Source organism: Natator depressus, chromosome 3 (assembly GCF_965152275.1).
Source record: "Natator depressus isolate rNatDep1 chromosome 3, rNatDep2.hap1, whole genome shotgun sequence".
NCBI lineage: Eukaryota > Metazoa > Chordata > Testudines > Cheloniidae > Natator > Natator depressus.
Genome location: NC_134236.1, coordinates 49404918 through 49429004, shown reverse-complemented (window position 1 = coordinate 49429004; position 24087 = coordinate 49404918). Strand labels below are relative to the sequence as shown.

At 44.5% G+C, this 24087-nt stretch overlaps 1 protein-coding gene across 8 annotated transcripts in view; it reads right to left on the bottom strand.

Moving 5' to 3' along the window:
- Nucleotides 1-9676: 9676 nt before the first annotated feature.
- Nucleotides 9677-24087, bottom strand: part of BEND6 (BEN domain containing 6) — a 113298-nt gene continuing 98887 nt past the window's right edge. For 6 of the 8 annotated variants that reach the window (XM_074947879.1, XM_074947877.1, XM_074947878.1 and 3 more), the window contains exons 8-9: nucleotides 21586-21724; nucleotides 11435-12947 (exon numbers count right to left, since the gene is read on the bottom strand). In XM_074947879.1, coding sequence (XP_074803980.1) covers nucleotides 12671-12947; nucleotides 21586-21724 — 416 coding nt within the window. In that variant the 3' untranslated portion in view covers nucleotides 11435-12670. Of the gene's footprint in view, nucleotides 9895-11434; nucleotides 12967-21585; nucleotides 21725-24087 lie in introns of those variants that run through there. The other 2 variants (XM_074947884.1, XM_074947885.1) reach the window with 2 other exon arrangements.

Sequence of the window (24087 nt, the reverse complement as noted above, 5' to 3'; positions counted from 1 at the left end):
GGCGGAGAGCCGCGCTGCCTGCTGGGAGTTGTAGTTCCCAGAGCATCCCCGCCCCTCCCCACCCTGGAGCGGCGGCTGTCAGTTGCGGTCCTTAGCAGGAGTGGCGGGGCGGGGGCGCTGCCTGCCACTCGCAGCTAGGGCTCCAAACAGCCTGCTCCGCTCCTCCCTCCCTCCCTGGCCCGGCCCTCTTCCCTGCTGCTGGGACTTTTCCTTTCATAACGTGTCTCCCGTGAAGAGGCAGGCGCCAAGCCGCGGCCGCGAGCATCCTGCCTCCCTGCTGGGCGGGCGCTGCCCGCTCTGTGAGGCGCGTGGGCGGGGACCTGCTCTCCCAGCGGGCGCAGACACCCCGCTGAGAGCCTCGTCGCCTAGGTGTGTACAGCACAGACGGCACAATGTGAGCGGACAGGTGCATCGGACCACGCTGCCCCGTGAGCTGTATTAACCTAGCCCTGAGGTGCACCGCATAAGGTGAGAGGTGCATCCGAAATCAGAACCCGTCCCCAGCTCTTAGCTGTTGGTGCCGCTGCAGGGTGTAAGCTCTCCAGTGTAGCCATGGATGGTTCTCTTTTGCTTACTTCCTTACTGGCTCTGTCCCATTCTCTTCCCCGGGAAAGTTTCACAAAGTTTCACACAGCAGACACTTTCTGTTCCCCACTATTATTCTACCAAACTCAGAATACATGGCACTGTGTCCACAATTGTTCCACACACCACTGAAGTTTCACAGATGCAGATCCTAGATCCATAGGATTAGAAAGGCTTGCACGAGTCATCTAGTCTAACCCCCTGTCAAGATGTAGGATTTGTTATGTCTAAACCAGCAGTTCTCAACCCCCAGCCTGCGGGCTGCATGCAGCCTAATTAGCACACAGTTGGGGCCCAGCTGTGTGCTAAAGGCCACCAGGCCAGGGGGAGTCTGGGTTCCCAGATGCGTGGCCACCCAGTGCAGCGTCGTCCAGGCTGCCTGGCCCAGCATGGCAGGGTCTGGGGCTGCCGGCTGACCCTGCAGAGTTCAGGGTCCGGGGCTGCCGGCCAGCCCCGCAGAGTCTGGGGTCCAGGGTCTGGGCTCTGGAGCGGCCAGCCAGCCGGCCCCACGGTCTTTGGAGCCTGGAGCTGCCAGCCGGCCCTACGGGATCTGGGGCCCAGGGGCTGCCCCATGTAGTAAACGGAGGCCCTGAAACATAAATTCTTGTATCAGAGGCCCAGTCTGAGGCCTGAAGCCTGAACTAAAGAAAGCCTGAACCAAAGTACCTCCAGGCAGTGATAAGCAAAGCTGGGCTGTGAGCCAGGGGCAGGTCCCACTCACAGAAGTTGGCAAGAAAAGGTTGTTAGAGGCACGTGCACACACACACATGAGGGCTAACAAGAGAAACTTGTGCCAAGAGGGCGGCAAGACACTCTGTAGACATAACAAGGAACAGGCAGGTGCATCTTAAAGACAGGGTCAAAAGGACAACATGATGGATAGATTCGTTTGAACTATGATGAGTAATCGGTCCTGCAACGGTATAAAAGTAGGTCCCGGAGCGCATATCTTTGACCAGCCTAGGGGTCAGTGGAGTGTCCTACCGCTGACTGAGCTGTGTCCATTGCCAGGGAGCACAAATTCGTAGTATGCCCCGTACAGTCTATAGGGAACTATTACTGTGCTTCATTTGACAATAAACCTGTGTGACAAAGTTCCTGCTCTACCTTGGTGGGTCTTGCGCTTATTGGCGGATTTGCTCACCTTGGAGCTTCATGGGAGCCCTCAGCTTGTCTGTTTTTCTGAACCCACAGTCCAGGTCAACTCCTCCTGTGTCTGACCAGGAGTTAGGAGGATTTGGGGGGAACCCAGGGCCGCCCTCTGCTGCGGGTTCCAGCCCAGGGCCCTGTGGAATGCAGCTGTCTAGAGTGCCTCCTGGAACAGCTGTGCGACAGCTACAACTCCCTGGGCTACTTCCCCACGGCCTCCTCCCAACACCTTCTTTATCCTCACCATAGGACCTTCCTCCTGGTGTCTGATAATGCTTGTACACCTCAGTCCTCCAACAGTCCGCGTTCTCACTCTCAGCTCCTAGTGCCTCTTGTTTCCAGCTCCTCACACGCACACCACAAACTGAAGTGAGCTCCTTTTTAAAACGCAAGTTCCCTGATTAGCCTGCCTTAATTGATTCTAGTTCCTTCGTGCCTTACTAGAGTCTGTGGTTTTGGGGAGTTCTCTTGGGGTCTGCTGTGTTAACTATCTGTGCAGAGGTGGGGCAGCACACAGGGGGAACACGCACGCAGCCGACTGTTATCATCATTGAACAAGAGTGGAGCACCACACCGGTAGCTACCAACAACACACCACGGGGTTGGGGGTTGAAGTCGGTGTCAGGGCTGCCGGCCAGCCCCGCGGGGTTGGGGTCCAGGCTGCCATCCGACTGCCCTGCCACCTGGCCTTGCATGGCTGGGTCCAGGGTCGGGGCCGCTGTCTTGCCCTGCACAGCAGGATCTGGGGTCCCTGCCACCCAGCTCCCACCCAGCGCTCCACTTCTGGCCCCACTCTGTGGAGGGGTCTTTGGGCAGAAGGCGCTGGGCATAGGGGTCTGTGGGGTAGGGAGGTTCAGAGGGGCGTGCTGTGATTCTCAAACTGCGGCCCAGTTAACACATTGTGGGCCACAGTGATAAATAGGTTGAGAACCACTGGTCTAAACCATCCACAATAGATGGCTATCCAGCCTCCTTTTGAAAATCTCCAGTGAAGGAGATTCCATGATTTCCCTAGGCAGTCTGCTCCATTGTCCTACTGTTATTACAGTTAGGAAGTTTTTCCTGAGATTTAATCTAAATTTGCTATGCTGTAATTTGAACCCATTGCCTCTTGTCCTGCCTTCTGCGGCAAGAGAGAACAACTTTTTTCCATCTTTTTTATGGCAGCCTTTCAAGTATTTGAAGACTAATATCATATCCCCCTTAATCTCTGCTTTTCCAAACTTAAACATATGTAATTTCTTCAATCTTTGCTCATATGGCTTGCATTCCATCCCTTTGCTCATCTTTGTCACTCACCTCTGGATCCTTTCCAGTTTCTCTACATCCTTTCTATACATCGGTGACCAAAATTGAACACAAGATATTGGGCTTTCTGAGACAAGATGATTGAGGTGCCCATGTAACACTTACCCTCCCATACAAGTCCCCCCCTGTTTCCAGGGCTAGCTCCACTCTGCCAGGTTTCCAAACAGAGCAGCTGGAGCTGAGGAATGATATATGGGGAGGCACTAAGCATCTACAACTGCTCCCCAGCAGATGGTGAGTACTATCTAGAACTGGTTGGAAAACGATGGGTTTTCTATTGAAAATGTTGATGAAAATGGAAAAAATGTTTTTGTCAAAATTTTCTATCAGAAATTTCAATGCTTAAATAAAAATTCAAATACAGAAATATTTTGGCCAAAACAAAAATATTCTTGGAATTGCTGCTTGTCCCCATCCTCTATAAGTTAAATTTCCTGGTCAGACTGCATCTCCTGTGATTCACCACAATATCCTCTTTTGGAGGATGAGAGGCAGTGCATCATGGGACTCACTGGGCGTGCTGCAGCATGGGACTTACCCAAAAGTGAATTTGTGATTGTAACTGTGAATTTTAAGAAGATGAAATAAAGAAGGGAACCCATATTTTGGAAAAAGAATCCAAAATCTCAATTTTTCCAAAATTTCCAGGTTCATCTTTGTAAAAGTCCTGGATCTGCTCTGTAATAATTTATGAATACTGTATATGAGCTGATTATTGGAATGTTTACTGTATGAATATGTTGAATTAGTTTATTAGCAGACTGTTGGGGAAAAAAAGCAGGAAGGTAAGACAATGGCTCCACGTAAGACACCTCCAAGTAAACACGACCGGGGAAGATTAAGAGACAATGCCTGAGCTATTCTAGCGAAGTTACACAGCATGTTTTTCAGATGCAGGGAACCAACAGATGAAAATGACTATAAATATTTACAATATCCGGGGGGGGCTGTTGTTTGGGAGCTGCTCATGGGGAACAGACTGACAGACACAAACGCCCATGTGGACTCTAAAAGAACTAGGCTTTCCTCAGTTTCCAGGAGGATGGTAAGCCTCAGGTGAGGGAGACGTGCATATAGATCATTTGTTGTTTTAAAAATCCTTTTTCTCTTTTGTTATCCCTTGTTTCTAACGTTAAGATTGAATTATACCTTGTTTTAAGAAGTCTGCTTTGGGTCATTGTATTTATCACTGGTCACACGCTCCCAAATGGATGAATCACAGGTATTCAAAACAGTTGAACCTGTTGGAGTAAACACAACTGATCCATAGGGTACTGTAACCCAGGACCTGGTCTAAGATTGGGAGAATTGTAGCATTCCACCCCAGGAAAGGCAAAGGCATGAAGTCTGATGTGAGTGGGTGCAGTCAGAGATAGCAGCGAAGGGGTCAGAGGTAAAGCTAGCTCTGTCCCCATGATAATCATTATTGCCCACATCTGAGGAAATTGGAGGGGAGAGACTTTTCTACAATGGGAGACTTTTCTACAATGCATGAATGTATATTTTTTTCACTGGTCAATGAATACTACATATTATTGTCAGCGGTTTGTAACTGTACAATCTACAAAGTTAAGGAAAAAAATCCAAAGAACTTGAATCTTATATCTTTAATAATTGTAAACAAACCTGTGAAAGTCTGAATGGTATCGTGGTAGTATCTGAAAGCCCCATTATAGACCGGGACTAGGTGCTGTACAAACACAGAACAAAAAGATAGTCCTTGTCCCAAAACTGTTTACAATCTAAGTATAAGAAAAGAGAAAAGAGATGGATACAGAAAGACATGATTATTATTATTATGGGAGAGTACAAGGAAACATTGATAATATTGGTTAGCATGATAGGCTGCGGTATCAGCACACCAGCTCACTATTTGTTGTCAAGTTTTTTGTAGGTATCATGGCAAAGGAGAGTTTTAGGTAGGAATTTTAAGATTTTGTAAATATTTATGAATGAAGTGTTTGTTTACAAAATCAGCTACTGTTATTGAAACTATAGAAACAGGATGACAGAGTTAATACTAGTTGTTCGTATGGGCATTTCATTATCTATTTCCTTTTAGGTGTGTATTGTTGCTGCCTATTAAAATGCTTTGTTAAATTGTTCTGCTTCTCCCAGTCCTGTTGTCCTGACCTCCTGCTTCACCCTATTGTGTTGGTGGTTACTCTTAAACAGAAAGTAAAATTTGGAGTTTATGAGCACTAAACTTGCTCCAACAGGAGGTACTGACTACTAGGTAGAACTTCACCCTCCATCTGGCTGAATGACTCCTTGGATAATTCATAACCAGTAATGACCTTGCAATGCTTTCTCTCTTAACTGAAGTGCAAGATGAATGTGATATGCTGCTAAAGACCTGATCTAAAGCCCACTGAAGTCAGTGACTTTAGGTGAGGCCCAAACTGCAGAGTGATATACAATCAGAGTTTGATTTACTGATCCAATTTAGGAAAAAGGAACAAAACTGAAAAGGTGATTCTACAATGGTAGATATCTTCTATCTGAGAGTGTGTTGGGGGGGAGGGAGGGTTGCGAAATCCAAATGTCAGTGTGAGTTAGCAGTAGCGTGCAAAGGCTTCCAATTACCCCCGGGCCAATTCTGCATTGAAAACCACACACCATGTTGCATTGTGGAAGAGATCTTTTCTTCCTATGTTTGGTTTTTTTCCTCCTCTATAATAGTAGTTGCTGTGTCACAACAAGGTGATATTTAATCCAGTACCTGTCAAGTTAGTATGAGTTTCAAATACCCAACCTGAATATTTAGATACAACTGCTAGAGCAGATTCTACATATACACACAAAGGCAATCGGTTTTCAGCTACATAGGTGGATATTTATATTGTGGACTATCTCTGGTTGAAAACTGTAAGTAAGATGCCCTCCCTCAAAGTGTGACATATTCCTTTTAACAATTTCCTTAAATTCTAATAAAGATGTTTTGTAATTACTTCCACACCTATCTGGTAGGGTTACCATATTTCAAGTTCCCAAATAGAGAACATTGGTGGAGGGCAGGGGGGCTGAAGGAGGGGTAAAGTTTCTACTGTACAGTTTCTTTCCACTTTGAATATCTAACATTTATAAATAACAACTGTAAAAGCCTCAAAAATAAATGTAAATCACATTTTAATGTACCTTTTTACATGCAGTCAGTCCTTTCCTACTGCACTTCTTCCTGTTGTGCCAATGCATATTTCTCTGTAAAGCATATCTTTCTCAGCAGTGGTTGATTGCTCATCAAGCAGCCATGCAAGTCTCTGCAAGATGTGCGCCTGAAGTTGTATTGTACAAGCAGGATCCCTTTCAAAGACTCAACAGTCAATACCGTGCTACCTTTACTTCTGCACTGCTGCTGGTGGCGGCGCTGCCTTCAGAGCTGGGCTCCTGGCCAGCAGCCACTGCTCTCTGGCCACTCAGCTCTGAAGGCAGCGCTGCCACCACGCTGCACAGAAGTAAGGGTGGCAAACCAGTAAACGCATACGCCCCTATTAGGGCACGCCAGGAATTGCAGATCTTCCAAAATCAATGTTGGAAAAAGGATGAGCAAGGAAAAATCACGGACATATGCTCATATTTCAAAAATCCACTCGGACAGAGATCAGAGGACCGAAATAGTATATCCGTATTAGACTTCTAAAATGTATTTACATAAATATCTAGTGCCTAGTACACAAACAACAACTTTGCCACGTTCACGTACCAAACAGTGAACTTGTAAGTATAACCCACACGCCTCCTGTGTGTGATGTTCTGTCCCATCTAGTGGCACCGAGACCACTTAGAGTGAGAGAGATTAATTACCATATGTAGCCCAAACACCTCCTGGGTGTGGTATTCTGTCCCATCTAGTGACACTGAGACCACGTAGAGAGAGAGAGAGAGTTAATGAGTCTGCTCCACAGCCTGAGCTAAGAGCCATATGGCTTTTATCTCATGCAGTAGAGGCTCATGCATTTAGCTCCAGAGGTCCCGGATGAGCCCCCACTTGTAACACCAACAGACCCCGGTCGTCGTCGGGTGGGATTGAACCTGGGACCTCTGGAGCTATAGTAATTGTATAGTAATTGTAAAGTTTTTTCTTTTTTATTTAAAGTTGTGCATGTGCGAGTAGTGTGGATGCTGAAACAACTGGTTATGTAGTACACTTAAATATTTTATTTAATTGTCAATGTAATACCCAGGGTGAGCCTATGTGAAAGCAGAAGATCTCAGAAGTCCCAAAGCCTATTTTGATTTTGTAAGGTATTATAAATATATACTGGGGGTTTAGGCCCTGTGTTATATTCTTCATTTTAAAGGAAAAATAACAAATCTCTACTTAGTGATGTTAGTCTAGCTAGGGTGCATTGTAACTGCTGTGCTCTAACGGTTCATACTTAGAGTGTTGTACATAAAAAGGAATCTGAAATTTATTAATTCTGTGTGTGTGTAACTGTCTTATGGTGAAGACTGGTACTGGATTCCTAATAAGAGAAAGAAAGTCAATCCTGTTATAATTTCCACTTTAGTTTTTGAAAAGATTCCTATAAAAAATCCAGCTGTAGTCTCTTGCAAGGATAAGAATTCATGGTCTGCACAAATACTTTGTCAGAGAAAGAAACTATGTAGCACAGAATTGGAAAATAAATTGATTTTCCTCCCCTCTACATAGGTTACATGAAGTGAACATGCTGTGAGATAAGAATTGCTTCTCAGAAGGAGGGTATGTATTTTCGTATTCTATTGCTTGGTCTTTAGACAATAAATGTAGCTAAGTTTGGTTACTGAGAATTAACTGTGAGTGTACTCAAACAACCTTTTCCTCAACAACTGTAACAGACAACAGCTAATTTGTGGCATTGCAATTATTATGGCATGAGCTGCTGATTCATGCTGTTTGGTGATGGAATATGACTTTGGCAAGATGTGTGAGCACACTGAGGTCATAGTAAAAAAGGATTAGCCTCCATATTCTGCAGTGCCACCAGCCTCTTTTGTCATCGGTTGCTTTGCGTGGAAAGTGGGGGCATATTAAAAAAATGTTACTTTTGGGAGTATGATGAGGACTGTGTGGGGCTAACAGGGGGTGCACTCTGCCCAGTGACAACCAGTCAGAGGGGCTGCTGGAGCGACCAATCAGGGACCAGAAGGGCCACCTAAAAGGAAGCAGCAGCACCAGAGCAGTCAGTTGCTGCCTGGAGCTGGAGAAGACAGAACTGTGTTCCTGGTTGGCTGAAAGAGGAGCAGGACCACGGACAGCTCAGTGCTGGCAGGGACCGGGGGAGCAATGGAGCTCCTGGCTGGTTGCTGGGACTTAGCCTCAGACAGTTGCTGGCAGGGACCTGGGGAACAATGAAGGAGCTCCTGGCTGGCTGCTGGGACTGAGTAAGAACTGCGCCCAGGGAGGGACACAGGAAGGTAGTGTCTCCAGGGAGGAAGTCCTGGGAGTATGGCCCCATGCCAGGGCTGGGACTACTTAAAGATTGAGTCTGGGAAGGGCTAGAGAAACACCAACTGAGGGGTACTGAGATAGGCCCCTGGTGGACTGTACACGCTGGAAGGGGTCCCTTCTGATTCACATACAGACAGTATGTGTGACTTGCCTGAAGGGCTGAGTCACTGAAAAAACACCTGAGAAACCACCGACAGGGGTCACTGCAGACAAAACCAACTAGAAGGGGGCGCTCACGAGAGATTGGTGCCACCCCATTAATCAGATTATGAATGAATATATTAAATAACACTGGTTCTAATGCAAATGCTTGGAGGCCCTAGAGCTAACAACTTTTGCCATGATGAAAATTGACCACCTATGCCTGCTTTTTGTTTTCAGTCGCTTAGACAGTTTCTAATCCATGACTATTTAGTTTTTTCATCATCTAGTGTAAGGAACTTTCTCAAGGGCTTGTTGGAAGACCAAATAAATTATAGCAAAAAGTTCTTCTTTATTCACAGTTTTGTTGTCATACTCAAACAATCATAGTAGATGGGAAAACACGTTTTGTTTTTTTCCTCATACAATACCTAGATGGCCATAATTTAAATATCATTTCACCAATTTTTCTGGTACTGAAGGCTCAGTAGTCTGTAATTCCCAGAGTCACCCCAACATCTTTTAAAAAATAGTTATAATACTTGCAACTGCCCAGTTCTTTTCTAGTGTAAGATGATTAATATGAGCATACTTTCATTAGCAGCTCAGCCACTACATTTTCAAATTTCTTCAGAACACTTTGTCTACCATTCATTCCTGTTGATGTTGCCATTTAGTATATAGGTTTGTTCTAGAACCTCCTCTTTTCGCACGATGGTGTGATGTCACCTCATCTTTATAATTTGAAATGAGCATGTTTCTCAACATCCGCTCCATCAATTATCCTCCTGCCCCCCAGGAAAAGCATGTGAGAAGGGTGCCTGTGTCTTTTCAGTTTGCCCTGAAGATCAGCAAATCTGGGTTGTTGTGGAGTGAGGAAGTCCTCCTGGATTCCCAGGACCCCCTTCCCCATCATTATTACAAGGGGAACAATGAAGAAATGTGAATAATAAAAATGTACTAACCATGAAGTTGTGTATGTTCAGAGGAGTATCTCTGGCCCTTTATTTGAGAGGGAAAAGGAGTTGGCTCCACACATTACTTTGTTCCCTCCTAACCCCATGGTGGAACCAAGAATTTCCCTGTTCTTCCAGCTCTCTCCCTCTGTATCCCAGCATCCTCACTCTCTCGCCACGGCCCTCCAAGTTTTCCAGCTCTCTTCCCTCTGCATTGCATCATTATCTCTTCCTTTGCTGCCCACCAGGCTTCTGGATTAGAAGAGCCCTTGGAAATAATCTTGTAGGAGTGTAGCAACATCTTTCAGGGCTGTTATCTGCCTGTGCCAAGAGAAAGTCAGAGCACAGCTATTTGTGTTTGACTCCATCTGTTGTGCTTACTGCCTTCAGATGTTGTAAAGCTCCTTGGCTAAACTGCTGCTGCCCATGTCCAGAAGCTTGGCTGGCAGCTCAGCGAACGAAATGCACCACAGCCACAGGCAGCCTTTCAGGTCAGGGAGCCTTTATAATCCAGGCTAAGCCCTCCACTGGCCATGGATTTTGTGGGCCTCTAGTTTTGGGGCTTAGTAAGAACTACAGCAAATAGATGAGAGGAGTGTAGAGGACAAAGAAAGAGACTGATGAAAGGAAATAGCCAGACATAAAAGGAGAATGCAGAAGAAGAACAAAATATGACAGTAAGAACACAGTACGTTTTCATTTTTTTATTTTTATAGAAAGTTGCGTCAAAAATATGATTAAGTATATACATTAATAATGCAATACATACAGGTTCATGTACAATATATACACAGTAGCAAAACATCCTTTCACCTATATTTTATCTCTGGTGGTTAACACCATGAGTCAGAGCCTTCTAGCATGTTGTTTTATCTGCTTTCATCTTAGACCTATCTACAAGGAAAAGCATAGATGTTAAAGATGGAAAAGATCTATTAGAACACCTAGTCCATTCCCCTGCATATGGAAAAATCTTCTTTACAGTGTATTTATTTGTGCATTGTCATATAAACTGGGCTTTCAGCACTTTCAGCACTGGAGACCCCAGTTCACAGCCTAATACATCTTATTGTCAGGACATTTTTTTTTTTGACGTTCACCCTAAATATTCTCTTTCTTAACTTCATCCTGTTACTTATATTTATATCCCCTTAAACCAATCTAAATAACTTCTCTATCTCCACATTTAGACCCTAACATTTGTAGACTATTAGTATATGCTCTGATCCTTAGTCACTGCTTAGGCAGGAAAAAATATATAGTTCTGTTAGTTTTTTCCACTGTAAATGAGTTCTTCAATAACTTTGTTTCTCTTCTGTGAACTCCCTCCAATTTGTCAATATCTTTCTGGGAATGAGATGCTCAAAATTAAAAGCAATATTTCTGATGCTTCCTGCACCCAAGCTTGCACTGGCCCATATGTCACTAACAGATTTCTTGGGAAGCCAGGAGTCAACAACAACAACAACAAAAACCCTGCAAAGAATTTTGGGAAAAGTCTGTCTCTAAGGTTTTCAAAGACAGAGGTCCCTCTCAATCCTACTACCCCTCCCTATCCTTTCCAAAGTCAAGCTGGCCTGCCGGCTGCTTCTCTTTGATCAGCCACAGTGGAACACTCATAATTCAGTGGACCAGGCTAAAGGGGGTGGTCAGCTCTCAAAGACAGGTACCATGTTTACTGAGGGGCTACAGCACCCACAGCAGGAAAATACTTCCTGTTGTACTGTCTCTCCAAGTCAGACACTATGGGCATCAGCTGGTATCTTTGTCCTCCACAGTGCCTTCATCAAGAGAACTGCCCTCCAGGTCAAGAGAAGCAGGAGCCCCCCATACCCCCCCCCATAACCCGCTTTCTAGTCCCTGGAGAGAAAGAGAAAGGACTCCTCACATTCAGTAAAAAAAGGGATATTTGGGATTTGTGAACCAACTAAACTTTGTAAAGCCAGGGCACTGGCAGAAAGGAGCCCTGAAGAGGAGGTCATCCGGTGTCCATCTCCTGCACCTCCTCTCATGAGGTAAAACGGAATAGGGCAGGTGCAGATAGAAGAGCCAGAGGGGGCTAGGTGAACAGAGTGGGAGTTGTGGGAAATGTAGTGGAGAAAGACACACAACTTTGTTGAAGTGACAGTTTTTCACCTGAGTGATGCCAGGTGATTTTATCGGCCTTCGGGTTACTGTAATTTGCCTTTTCTCTCACACCCTTCGAAGAAATAATCTAAAATTCACCAGACCACATATAGAACCCGGTGGGGGCTAATATGGAGAACTGCCCTGGCAAAATGCTTACATGCTGACAACCACACCCCTACTGTCTCCAGAGGAGAAAAGATGCTCCAGGTCCCCCATGCATCTAGGCCAAAAGAAACCTGAGCCTCCTCCCAACCCCTTAGAGATAAAAGTGAGCCTTAGCTCCCTCTTCTCCCCAACTCCCCTTAATAGGGCAAAAGAGCAGCAGCTCCTGAGGGAACCACTCCTGCTGATCCAATAGTATCCTCAGCCTGGATCAACAAAGGGAACCCCTTTGGGGTTTAGGTGCCTAAGTCTCTGTAGATCTGGGCCTTTGAGTCCCTGTTTTTTCATCCCTCTGAAGGCTAACACTATCTGCATCCTAACACTGCATTGTCTGTCCTTGTTTTAAACCACTCAGGGTCCCTTGGATTATAGTAAAAAACCTTCTTCTGTCTGGAAGACTAAAGATCTTTCTCTCATATGTATAGATGGGTGTTTGGTCTGGGCTGTGAAGCTCCTCTTGGTTTTATTTTTGGCATTATCTTATATACTGTGTCCATTATCTGGTTATAGAGAACATTTGTATTATTTTGGAACAAATTTTAATCCATTCTGAACTACAGTAGGACATGCATATATTTTATAATATCTTAAATCTGAAGATATTGAAGCATTTTGAATTTTTTTTCTATACTGTGGGATTTTCATTACAAATCAGAAAATTGGCCCCAGACCTCTATTCCTCTTCCAGTATCTTTGCCAACTGTTGCTAGGGTCTGAACACACTATTAAGTGTCACTTCTGTCTGCCCATTTTCTACTGTCCCTATCCTCCAGTGTCTGCCTGAACTGCTGTGAAGGGTCCACTTTTACTTCTTGTCGGAGCTCCTGAAATCCTGTCTGGAGCCCTGGTTGGAAGTAGGAGCTGGTGAGTTTCTGCCTTGATGAGACTCCATGCTGAAAGAAGTTGGTGTGACACCACTTTGCTGAGCTTGTGTGCTGTGGGGAGGAGGAGCCAGAGAGCTGTCACCATGCTGAACTGGTATGGGAGAAGCCAGTGAGTCATCATCCTGCTGCTCTTTTGCACTGGAAACAGGAGCTGATGGGATGGTGTCCTGAGTACTGGGAGGAGGAGCTGGTGAACCACTGTTGAGACAATTAATATCTAAACAAGGGGTTATTGAAAATAGTTTTGAGACTCCTACTGCAGCAGAGTCTGTTTGTTTATTTAACTTTAGCTCATGTCCTCCCTTGGCACTGTCTCTTTTATCTTGTGTCTCCTCAGCCTGATGGTTTTCAGATGAAGTTTTTTTCTCTCCGCTTAGGACCCAGTAGTGAAGCATTTGTAGATCTGAATTGTGGCCTGGATTTTGATGTGGTTTTTTTTTTATTTGCTCCCTGCTGTGCCACCAGAATGAATTGGTTATTGGCCTGTGCATGAGTTGTTACTGTAGCATTACATTATCTGCTCTATTTTTCTTGGACTCCCTTCCCAGCACTTAATTTTGGGGACATGTACTGAAGGGGCTACAGGTCTACTGAGAACTTTTAAATCCCTCTTTTCTAATTCTGGAGTATGGTTTTACATTCTCAGTTGATCATTTTGGAAATAATTATCCTGAAAATATTTTTTCCCTTTGGGTAAGCAAATTTTACATTAGTGGAAATCTGGGCAGGGCAATGGCCTATATATATATAATAGGAGAATTCAGAGGTTCATCTTGTTCCTACTGCCCAAATATAATATTACTGGAAACTGGTATCCAATCTTTAGTTCTTAGAGGACACCTCAACTAGCACTGTTATTTTATTTATGGCTTCTCCCTTCGTTGTTGTAACTGAATCAGTATAGACTTGTGTTTGACCATATAGATGTTGGAAGTACTTTTAAATCAGTGTTGATACAGCCATTTTAGGGCCAGAAGACTTTAGGAACGAGTGGTCAAAGAATAAAAAAAGACATGTTCGTCTTTAATTTTGTGTATGGCCCAATCCATCTAGGATATTATTACTAAGTACTTTTTAAAGGAAAAATAATCTACATTATAAAGATACTGTGATACTTAATTATATAATACTCTTTTTTGTTAATAAAATAAAAATAACAGTACTTAGCTCTTAGACATTCTGATAAGCATCCATTGGATTAGTGGAAATTTTACCATTGGTTTCAATGAGCATTGTGTTGGATATAAATGCATTTTTTAAAAGAGATGGTAAGTATTATTGAAAAATACTTACTGCCAAAAGATCTTCCCTTTTAATTATTAAAAAACAATTGGGAAAGTTATGATGGTATTATATCTAGCACCATCTGCCATAGTTTCAGGAATACTTGTATCTTTACCGCAGCAGAGGAAGCAAGAAAGCAGCAAAGTTTGTGGATCATCAGGCCAGAAAAAAGAGATGGATATAAAAGAATCAATTCCCTGCCATTGCAGGGGCCTTGGGCATTGGTGCACTTTGATCCCTCCTATTCTCTGCCTGTGGCATGTGATAGATTAGTATTCTGTGGGCTGTAATACTTTGGTCTATTTTCAGTTCTTGGGTTTAGTGTACTGGTCTGGGTGGTGTTGGTGACCTGTGATATTCAGGAGATCAGACTAGATGATTTGGTGGTCCCTTCTGGTGTTAAACTCTATGAGCATTCAGTACTCACAATGGAGACCAAGTGTGTCTCCTTTTCTTATAATGTATATAGTGTTTATATTATTTTTCACAACCTGTGTGAATTTTTTAAAAATATACTTTCCAATTTTCATTTAGTTTTATAACATTGTTTGAGGCTATTGCTGCTTTCATGAAACAAAACAGAATATTATAGTGAACTGACACATGGTTTGTAATACAGCTAACAAAGGGCTAATCTACACATGAAGATTAATCCAGAATAAAGTAGTGTGTGAGTTTAAAACAGATAAACTATTTCTGATTATCTCCATGTGTAGATGCTAATATTCCAGAATAAGAGTGTTTTATCCCAAATTAACGTAACCCACTGTGAATCCATTTTGGAAGTGGATTAAGTTTATTTGCAATAAGGCACTATTATTATTCTCCATCCACAAATGGAGTTAATCAGGAATAACTTCCCATGTAGACAAGCATAATGATTGTTTTAAGGGGCCTTCTCATCCTTGGGAGAAATAGCAAAAATATACAATACAGTAAGTTGTATTCTATCCTTGCTGGTGTATTTATATTTTTTGGGTTACGTGTTGCCTTATTGGTTATCCAGTGAGGAAAAAACAAATATGGAAATTCTTTCACTTGCTATTATCTCAGTGGTTCTCAAGTAGTAAACTGGTGGTCAGTGGAGCACTTCCATGCGGCTTGGTGAGTAATAGGTATCATAATAGATTAGTGCAGTATCTGTTAGTTTTCAAGCTTCTTACAATTTATAGTGCAGTCACATACTGTAATAGGATTTGGATTATTATTGGACCAATTAAACTACAAAATATAGAGTACATCTTTTTATCCTGTATGGCTGCTTCATCTCTTTCTTTGTTGGATATTTCTTTTAGCATAAATTCAACAGTGATCATATTTATAGAGGACACCAAAACTGTAGGGGCAGCAAATACATTATCCATACAGCTGATACTGCTAAACTCAAGCCTCCCTTCCTGGGGTTAATCTTTATTCATAATTAAAGTAACAAAACCTTAAGGCAAGACTGTAGTTACCAGTCTAGTCCTGAGAACTGTGTGAGTAAACCCCTATGACCAGTCACAGAATTGCAGGATCAGGGTCACAAGCCTAAGTCCCAAACCCTCCTGAATGGGGAGTATGGTCTGTCTCTGCTGGAAGTCCTACTCCTCTGTGGATCCCCTCTTTTGTCTCAGAGAGACTCTGGCCTTTTCCATTCCTTAGTGAAGCTAATGAAATCCACTTGTTCTGGATAAAGAGCAGTCAGCAGATCAGCTCTACACTTCCGTACATGGTTTTACAGCCAGACAACAGATTACAGTTAGATTGCCTCAGAATTCTATCTTCTACCTGACTAGAACATTGTAGGGTGAGATCCTTACCTCCTCTCCAGCCCCTTTACACCAGATACAAGGATCAGTGCAGCATAAAGTGTTACTAAGGCTATGTCTACACAGAAGTGTAAACCTGGGCTTGAGCCTGGGCGCAAGACTAATCCTCCTTGCACCCACCCACTAATTGTATTAACTTAGAGCTCCCAGGTCCCACTGGATGGTCCGAGCCAGTGTTAAACTGGGACCTAAGGTCTGAGTCCTATTGCTTTCCTGTGTGCTTGACTCAGGTCCCGGAAGTCCTCTGGCTGTATCCCAGAGTTCCCTGCGGCAGAACAGCAGCACTGCAGGCAGCCAGAACAGCGACTGAAGTGCCATTATTGCCTGGCCAAGTGCGCTCCTCATTCCTGCTCCCCTCGTGGTGGTAGCTCCAGCTCCTCCTGGCTGCTGTGCAGAACTTGCCCTGAGCAGGGAGCAAAGCTGACAAGTGGGAGGCAACTCCCAGCTGCTAGGATGTTGGGGTCCATCCCTTCTTTGGCTGTGCCGAGCCAAAAGCTCCGCTGCTTCCCCCTCCCTGCAGGGTAGCCACCTGGTTCCTGCTCCACTCTGTCCCTTGCTCCCGGACCCCCCTGGGGCTGTGTGTGCAGAAGGACCTGGACTGTATGCTCTGTCAGGGTGCTGAGTGGGAGCCAGCCCCAAAACCTCCCCACAGCCTCCCCTGGTGGTGGCTCTGGCTCCTCCTTGCTGTGGGGAAATTTGGGGGCTGGCTCTCACTCGCCTCCCTGGCAGTGCATGCAGCCCGGGTGCTCCTGCACACACAGCCCCATGGAGGGCAAGGGGGGGGCAGAGAGCGGAGCAGGGACCAAGCGGCTGCCCTGCAGGGAGTGGGAGCAGCCAGGATGTTGGGGCTCGCCCTCCTCCCGTGCCGAGCTGGGAGCTCTTCTCCCTCTCTCTGGAGGGCAGCTGCTTGGTCCCACTCCATTCTCTGGCCCTTGCTCCTGGCCCATCCTGGGGCTATGTGTGCAGAGGTGTCTGGGCAGCATGCACTGTAAGGGCAGAGAGTGGGAGCCAGTCCCAAAACTTCCCTGCAGCCTCCCTGGGAATCCTTTATCCCTGCCTGCCAGGGTGCAGCAGGAGCAGGTATAAGGTTCCCTGGGGTGTGCTGGAGCACACTGTACTGCACCAGACTGGTGTGTGTGTTTTTCCTCTGTTTTTCCTCCTTTTTCCATGTTTACTTTGACTCATGCCTGTGCACTGCAGTGTGGACAACAGAGCCCTAGGTTCGAGCATGGGTCAGAAAATTCTTAACTGAGGGTTAAAATGCAATGTAGATGATCAAGCCCAGGGTTCCCTGACCTGACTTGAGTCCCACTTACCCTAGGCTTACATTGCTGTGTAGCATATCCTAAAAGTCTTGTATTTGGTTGCTGGAGTTCCCCTGGTGCAGATCAAAGACAGCTCTACGGCTGCTTTCTAAGGGCCCATTTGTAAGCCCTGGTGTAAAGGGCATGCCAGGGGTAGGACTGGTGAATGTAGAGATGTGTTAGCGGTGAGGCCATAATGTACAGTATTGCTCAGATAAGATTCTGAACAGCACTGTGGTTCACACAGCAGCGTGGGGATGCTGCTGTAACACAGACAAGCTTCCAAGGTGGTCTAAATTATGCTGGGGGCCACTCCACTGGAGCAGCCCAGGATCAGGCAAGTCCTGGGCTGTGAATTCTGTGCTGCCCCTCTTAGAGGCGCAGCACAAAATCTCACCTTCAGTGTTTATTCATAGATAGGAGTTGACAATAGACTATATGTACTTTACTGTTAATGCTTTTATTTTTTCTCTGGGACCAGTGAGAATTTTGTATCTGTGAGTTTTTGGTGACTATGGATTGTGTAGTTTTGTTTGTACTACATTGTATGTAATCTCTGTTTTACTACCACACAGAACGTCTTGTAAAATATTCAGATCAATAAAAAGTAAAAAGCTCAAACCCTCAATTGTTTGCCGCTTTGATCAATGTAATATGCAAACTGGGCTACAGAGGATGAAGGTCTGAAAGAATGACTTAAGACTCAGAGATGGAAAGGTTTCAGAGTAACAGCCGTGTTAGTCTTTATTCGCAAAAAAGAAAAGGAGTACTTGTGGCACCTTAGAGACTAACCAATTTATTTGAGCATGAGCTTTCATGAGCTCCGATGAAGTGAGCTGTAGCTCACGAAAGCTCATGCTCAAATAAATTAGAGATGGAAAGCTGAATTTTGAAGTGGTAGCTACAGAAGAAACAATTGAAACCCCTCTCCCAGATCGAAATATGCCCCCTCCAGCGCTACACTTAAGTGAATAAAAATAAATTTTCTTATTATGTTTCAGATGTATTTACTGCCTGCTCACCTGCAGCCCCACTGTGATTCCCCAGAATCCCCTATCCAAGGCCAGAATTTTCATGGCAAGGTGCCTCTGTCTAAGTTGAATATCTGTGAAACCCTGATTTTGTTTAGTGATACAAGTTATTAACATGTGCTGGGTATCTCATGTTTGCCAGTATTTGGGACTGAAGCTGGTTGATATGATATTGAATTAGTTTCCAAGGTATCTGTTAGATTGTAAACTCTTTGGAGCAGGGCCCATTGTTTGGTTATAGTCTTAGCGTTATATATTATCTAGTACAGATGGCCCCTCCAGTCCATAAATAGGGCCTCTTGGCACCACTGCAATACAAATAATGAATAACAATTGAATAATATATTCAGCAAAGCATTTCTGATAAACTTTAGAACTATTTGAATAGAGCAAAGTACACCTGGAGAATAAATTATGTGACAAAAACCAGTAAATTTGTCAATACCTTTCATTAATATTATATGACTAACTCTATTTGGTAAGGGGTTGCTTCTAATAACGAAACATAAATTTGGCTCATGGTGAACTTTCAGTCTGTGAAAACATATAACAGTGTTTCTGTCACTTTCTGAAAGGTTTATAGATAATGCTTTGTAGACTGTGATAGTTTGTAACTACATATAGGTTTTGTTACACAGTATCTAAATTTATGTAGATACTACTGTTCTTGCATTGTTAAGGCATACATTGTAATTAAGTTAGGGAGAAGAAAGCAGTTAACAGAAGACTGAATTCTGCAATAATCTACTAGATCTGAAAATGAAAAACATCTAAAGCAGAGGTGGGCAAACTACGGACCCTCCTGCATGGCCCCTGAGCTCCTGGCCCGGGAGGCTAGACCCTGGCTCCTCCCCTGCTGTCCTCCCTCCCCTGCAGCTTCAGCTCACTGCGCCACCGGCGCAATGCTCTGGGAGGCAGGGCTGCGAGCTCCTGGGGCAGTGCAGCTGCAGAGCCCGGCCTGACCCGGTGCTGTGCGGTGGCGTGGCTGGCTCCAGCCGGGCAGCGCGGCTGTAGCACTGCCAGCCACCGGTGTTCCATGCAGCACGGTAAGAGGGCAGGGAGCAGGGGGGGTTGGATAGAGAGCAGGGGAGTTCGGGGTGGTGGTCAGGGGGCGGGGGTGTGGACAGGGGTTGCGGAGGTTAGAGGGTGGGGAACAGGGGGGTTGAATGGGGGCAGGGGTCCCAGGGGGGCAGTCAGGAAGGAGAGGGGGGTTGGATGGGGTGATGGGGGGCAGTCAGGGGCAGGGGTTCTTGGGGCGGTCAGGGGACAGGGAGAAGGGGTGGTTGGATGGGGCAGGGGTTCTGGGGGGCCTTCAGGAATGAGAGAAGGGATTGAATGGGGCAGCAGGGGGCAATCATGGGCAGAGGTTCCGGGGGCGGTCAGGGGACAGGGAGCGGGGGGTGGATGGGGCAGGGGTCCCGGGGGGGGCTGTCAGAGAACGGGGAGGGTTGGATGGGGCAGGAGTTCGGGGGGGGGCGGGGGCGCGTCGGGGCAAGAAGCAGCGGGGGGGGAGGGGGCAGGCCATGCCTGGCTGTTTGGGGAGGCACAGCCTCCCCTAACTGGCCCGCTATACAATTTCCAAAATCCGATGTGGCCCTCAGGCCAAAAAGTTTGCCCGCTCCTGAACTAAAGTGAAGTAGGGACCCCTATAGGTTGCTCTCAGAAGGTGGCTGGAAACATAGTGAGTTTGCACTTGGTTTGGTATGCCCTATGGTTTTGGAGTGTGGTGATGCCCTAGTGAGCAGCTGTCCTCCCACCCCTCTCCCTGGCTCCCTAGTCATGGATCCAGTTCCTCATGGAGCTCTCACAAGAAGAGCTTCCATGAGGCTGGAGGAGAATGCTGAGGAGCCAGTTTCCCATGCCTGTGGAAAGTGAGAGGAGAATTTTGACCTACAGATTTTATTACTCGGGTACTTTGTGGCAATCCTACTCTATCACTTTTAACCCAACTGTAACAAGGACAGTTACAGTGCTAAAACAAAAATCCTTATACCACAATGCATCACAGTTAAAAATAAAATATTCCAGCATTAGTAACATATTTTTTTTAATTGAATGCAAAATGCCATGCAAATAAACATGGCCACTCAGTTTATGACAGTGCTTTGAAGACTGCTTGAGGCATCAAGAAGGCCTAGTGGCTTGAAACACTGGGGTGTGAATCTTTGATACAATTCATCTTGTCGCTGCAATAACAAGATCTTTGGCACAATATAACAGCTCTGATAATGCCTAATCAATATTTCACATAAATTTAAAAGGTAGTGTGAGTCACAGGTATGTAGTATTGATGCCGAAAAACAAGAGGAGTCTGACAGAAGTACTGTATGCAACACAGATGTGTCTGTTCCATTGGGCCTTTATGTGAATTGACTGTTTAGTGGTTGACAGTGATGTAGGAGAATGTGGACCTTTGGGAGGATATTTCTTTCCAAAAGTCCTAACGTAAGGTCAATAGTTTTGTCCCTCATTAAAGAGATTTTCTCCAAAAATCTCCACTCTTATTGACTTACATAGTGTCATATAGGTCTCACTTTCTATTAAACTCTATTTTTTTTGAATGACACCTGAAAACATTGTAATAGAAATTGGTGACGTCATTAAAAACAGGGACAGGTTTATTATTTTTAGACCATACTTATATATATATTAACTGAGAATAATGCTAATCATTATTAATAGCGCCTACATGGCATTTTTATCAGTAGATCTCAAATTGCTTTATGAAAGAAGTCTGTGGAGTGGGCTAAGAGCAGGAGAAACTACACCTGGAAGGATGGTGTTTCTCCATGACATAATCCCCTCCTCAAAAACACGGGTCTTTAACAGGTAAATTAATGCAAATCCTGTCAGTATTATCTTATCCAAGTAGCAGGGGTTTCCCTATCATAGCACTAGAAAATCTTGTTGAAGCACAGAACTTCTGACCCTGTGTCTTTTGGATGTCCTGAGATCTGTGCAGAACTTGAGATCCACTGATGTTGGGGGCTGAACCTTGTGGAAGTTCAAGTCTTATGCATTTAATTCATATGAAGAGGACAAAATGGCTTTGTAATAGGAAGACTAAATAATATAGACTCTATAATAGACATATTCATCAAATTAGTCTGTTACTGATTTTGAGGATGTTAAATCTTCTCTCTTTTCTTCCCTTAACTTACTTGCCCTGTGTGGTCTGTCTAGAATGAGAAGTCTGGTTGTGCTGCTACGTAAATAAAGAGTACTTTTGTATTTTGTAAAATTTATACAAGGATATGAAAGGATCTCCATATTGGGCAACTGTATCAATATGAACATATATATGAAAGATAATTTTGAGATGACTTTAGTTTCTGTTACTGCAATGACAGAGACACATATTGAAATACATTTGGGAGACAGGCTTGATTTTTTTTTAAAGACTTACCAAAAGCTATGCTTCTGAAAAACAACTGAATTAAGATCTTTGCTTAAAATTGGCTTCTTGGTGCAATTGTTTAGCTTTTGCCCCATCATTCTCCTAATTAAAGCATCATCTGTATTTGGAAATAACTGTTTTGTGATTCCTGCAAAATAAAGAGATGACATTTATGAGACCTTCAGATCGGGGCCAAATCAGGGAAAATATTAAGTGTATGATCCAAGTTACATTATTTGGGCTTATGAAATTTAAACATCCAAAAGAGACTTATTCTACTCTTTTCTGTATTTGGCCTCTTTGCTCCCCTTGCCTGGTTTACCAATTTCGGTCTGGTTTTCTCCTTCCATATTGCCAGTCCTGCTCTAACTTTGTTGGGCAACTCAGAAGGAAGTCCCATGACCTTGATGACTTCCTGTACTATATACTTCCTATATATACTCTGCCTTTCTTCCTTTATCTCTGTTCTCTTCCTGGACAATTAATCCTAATCCTACCCTCTTATCCACTCTCATGACAGCTCTTCACCACCTTTGTCTCTACTTACTTCTTCCTCTTCCATTTCTGTTTCTCCTGCTCTGTGTGCTCAGGAGCTGACTGACTTCTCTGAATGCAGCACTCACATGACCCAGCAGGAGCTCTCTACTTCCTGCTCCCCTGACTACCTCATCATCCTCATGTCTGCCTTTGATTTTATCTTCTTTTAACCATGTGTCCCACTATGAAATCTTCTAGCTTCTATTTTCCTGAAAACTCTTTGATTGGCCAGCTTGTTCCTATCTCCTCACACATCCTAAAACATCTGACTTGCTCCTCGTTCCTTCTCTGTCTCTTATCAGTTGCTCTCGCTATTTTGACTCCTTCCCATCTGCATTCAGTCATATTGTTTCCCCTCACCTAACGAAATCCTCCTTTGACTCCCGGTCTCTTTCTATAGTCTCCCCTTTATTTTTGAGCTGCTTGTCATCATCTTTCTTGCCACTTCCCTATTTGGGGTCAGTGACTTTATAATCTTCCAAAGTTCATGATTTTATGCCAGGCTGTCAGGCAGATTGATCTCTCTGAGGTACATTGATATTCAGTCCACATACTGAGTCTTTCTTCTCCCCCTTGGTCACCTTCCAGCCACAATTATTTCAGGAGCCATCCTACTGATATAACTCTCCGGGCTCTGCTGGATATGCCCATACTAAAATAGCCTAGTCTCCCTCAACTTGTCTTCAACTGGAGCAACTCACATTAAGCCCCTTCTAAGTTCATTTTGTTTCCTATCACAGTGTTCAACCATTTGACCATCTCAACATCTTCATTTCCGTGGTGGGGAGCATGCTAATTTCCTTTTCTGTGGCTGTCCAAGTCTCTGTTCTGTACATTAAGGTGGGCTGAATTACATTTTATACACTCTACCTTTTACATAAGAACAGCCATACTGGGTCAGACCAAAGGTCCATCTAGCCCAGTATCCTGTCTTCCGACAGTGGCCAATGCCAGGTGCCCCAGTGGGAATGAACAGAACAAGTGATCCATCCCATCGCCCATTCCCAGCTTCTGGCAAATAGAGGCTTAGGGACACCATCCGTGCTCATCCAGGCTAATAGCCATTGATGGACCTATCCTCCATGAATTTATCTAGTTCTTTTTTGAACCCTGTTATAGTCTTGGCCTTCACAACAACCTTTGGCAAAGAATTCCTTTTAACTTTATTGGCATCTTTATGTCATAGAGAACTGGGGTCAGTGCCTGCCATTTGCAACATGCAGCTTTAGTACAATGCCTAGCATCTTTCAGGAAAGAACCAGAGTCAGCCATTGATCCTAGGAATTTATATTTTTTCACCCTTCTAAGCTCTCTGCCTGTGATATCCTTTAAGGTGGGTCCTCCCTCCTCAGTCATTCTCTACTGTAGCTCTATTTAGCTTTGACTCTGGAACTCATTCCATCATACGTATCCTGGATAAGATGGACATATCCTTCTGGCACACTTCTCCATGATTGTACACTTTTTCTAGGTTCACAAAGACCTTACCCAGTGACCATCTCTTTTCTCTGAACTTCTCCATGAGGATTCATAGTGCAAATATAACATCAATTGTGCTCTTTCCCAGCATGTATCCATGCTGACTCATCCAAACCATTCCACATATCTTCAAGCTGCTTATATAGCTGTCTATTCCCAGTGCCTTCATTCCCTCTCCTCCACCCCCCTTTACAATTCCCTCCTGTTTGACTTCTGCCCACTCCATTCCACTGAACCTGCCCTCACAACAGTCACTAATAATCTTTCCCATTCCAAGTCCAAGGTCTGTTCTTCAAACTCACTCTGTTCAACCTTTGCTGCTTTTAACATAATCAAATACCCACCTTTTCGTAACACACTCTCTTCCTTGGGCACGCTGAGCTGTCATTTTCTTCTTACCTGTTTGACTGCTCCTTCGGTGCTGCATTTGGTAGGTCCCCCATCTCCTCTCCCCAATATGCTGGTGATTCTTAGGGGTCTATCCTTTGTCCTCTC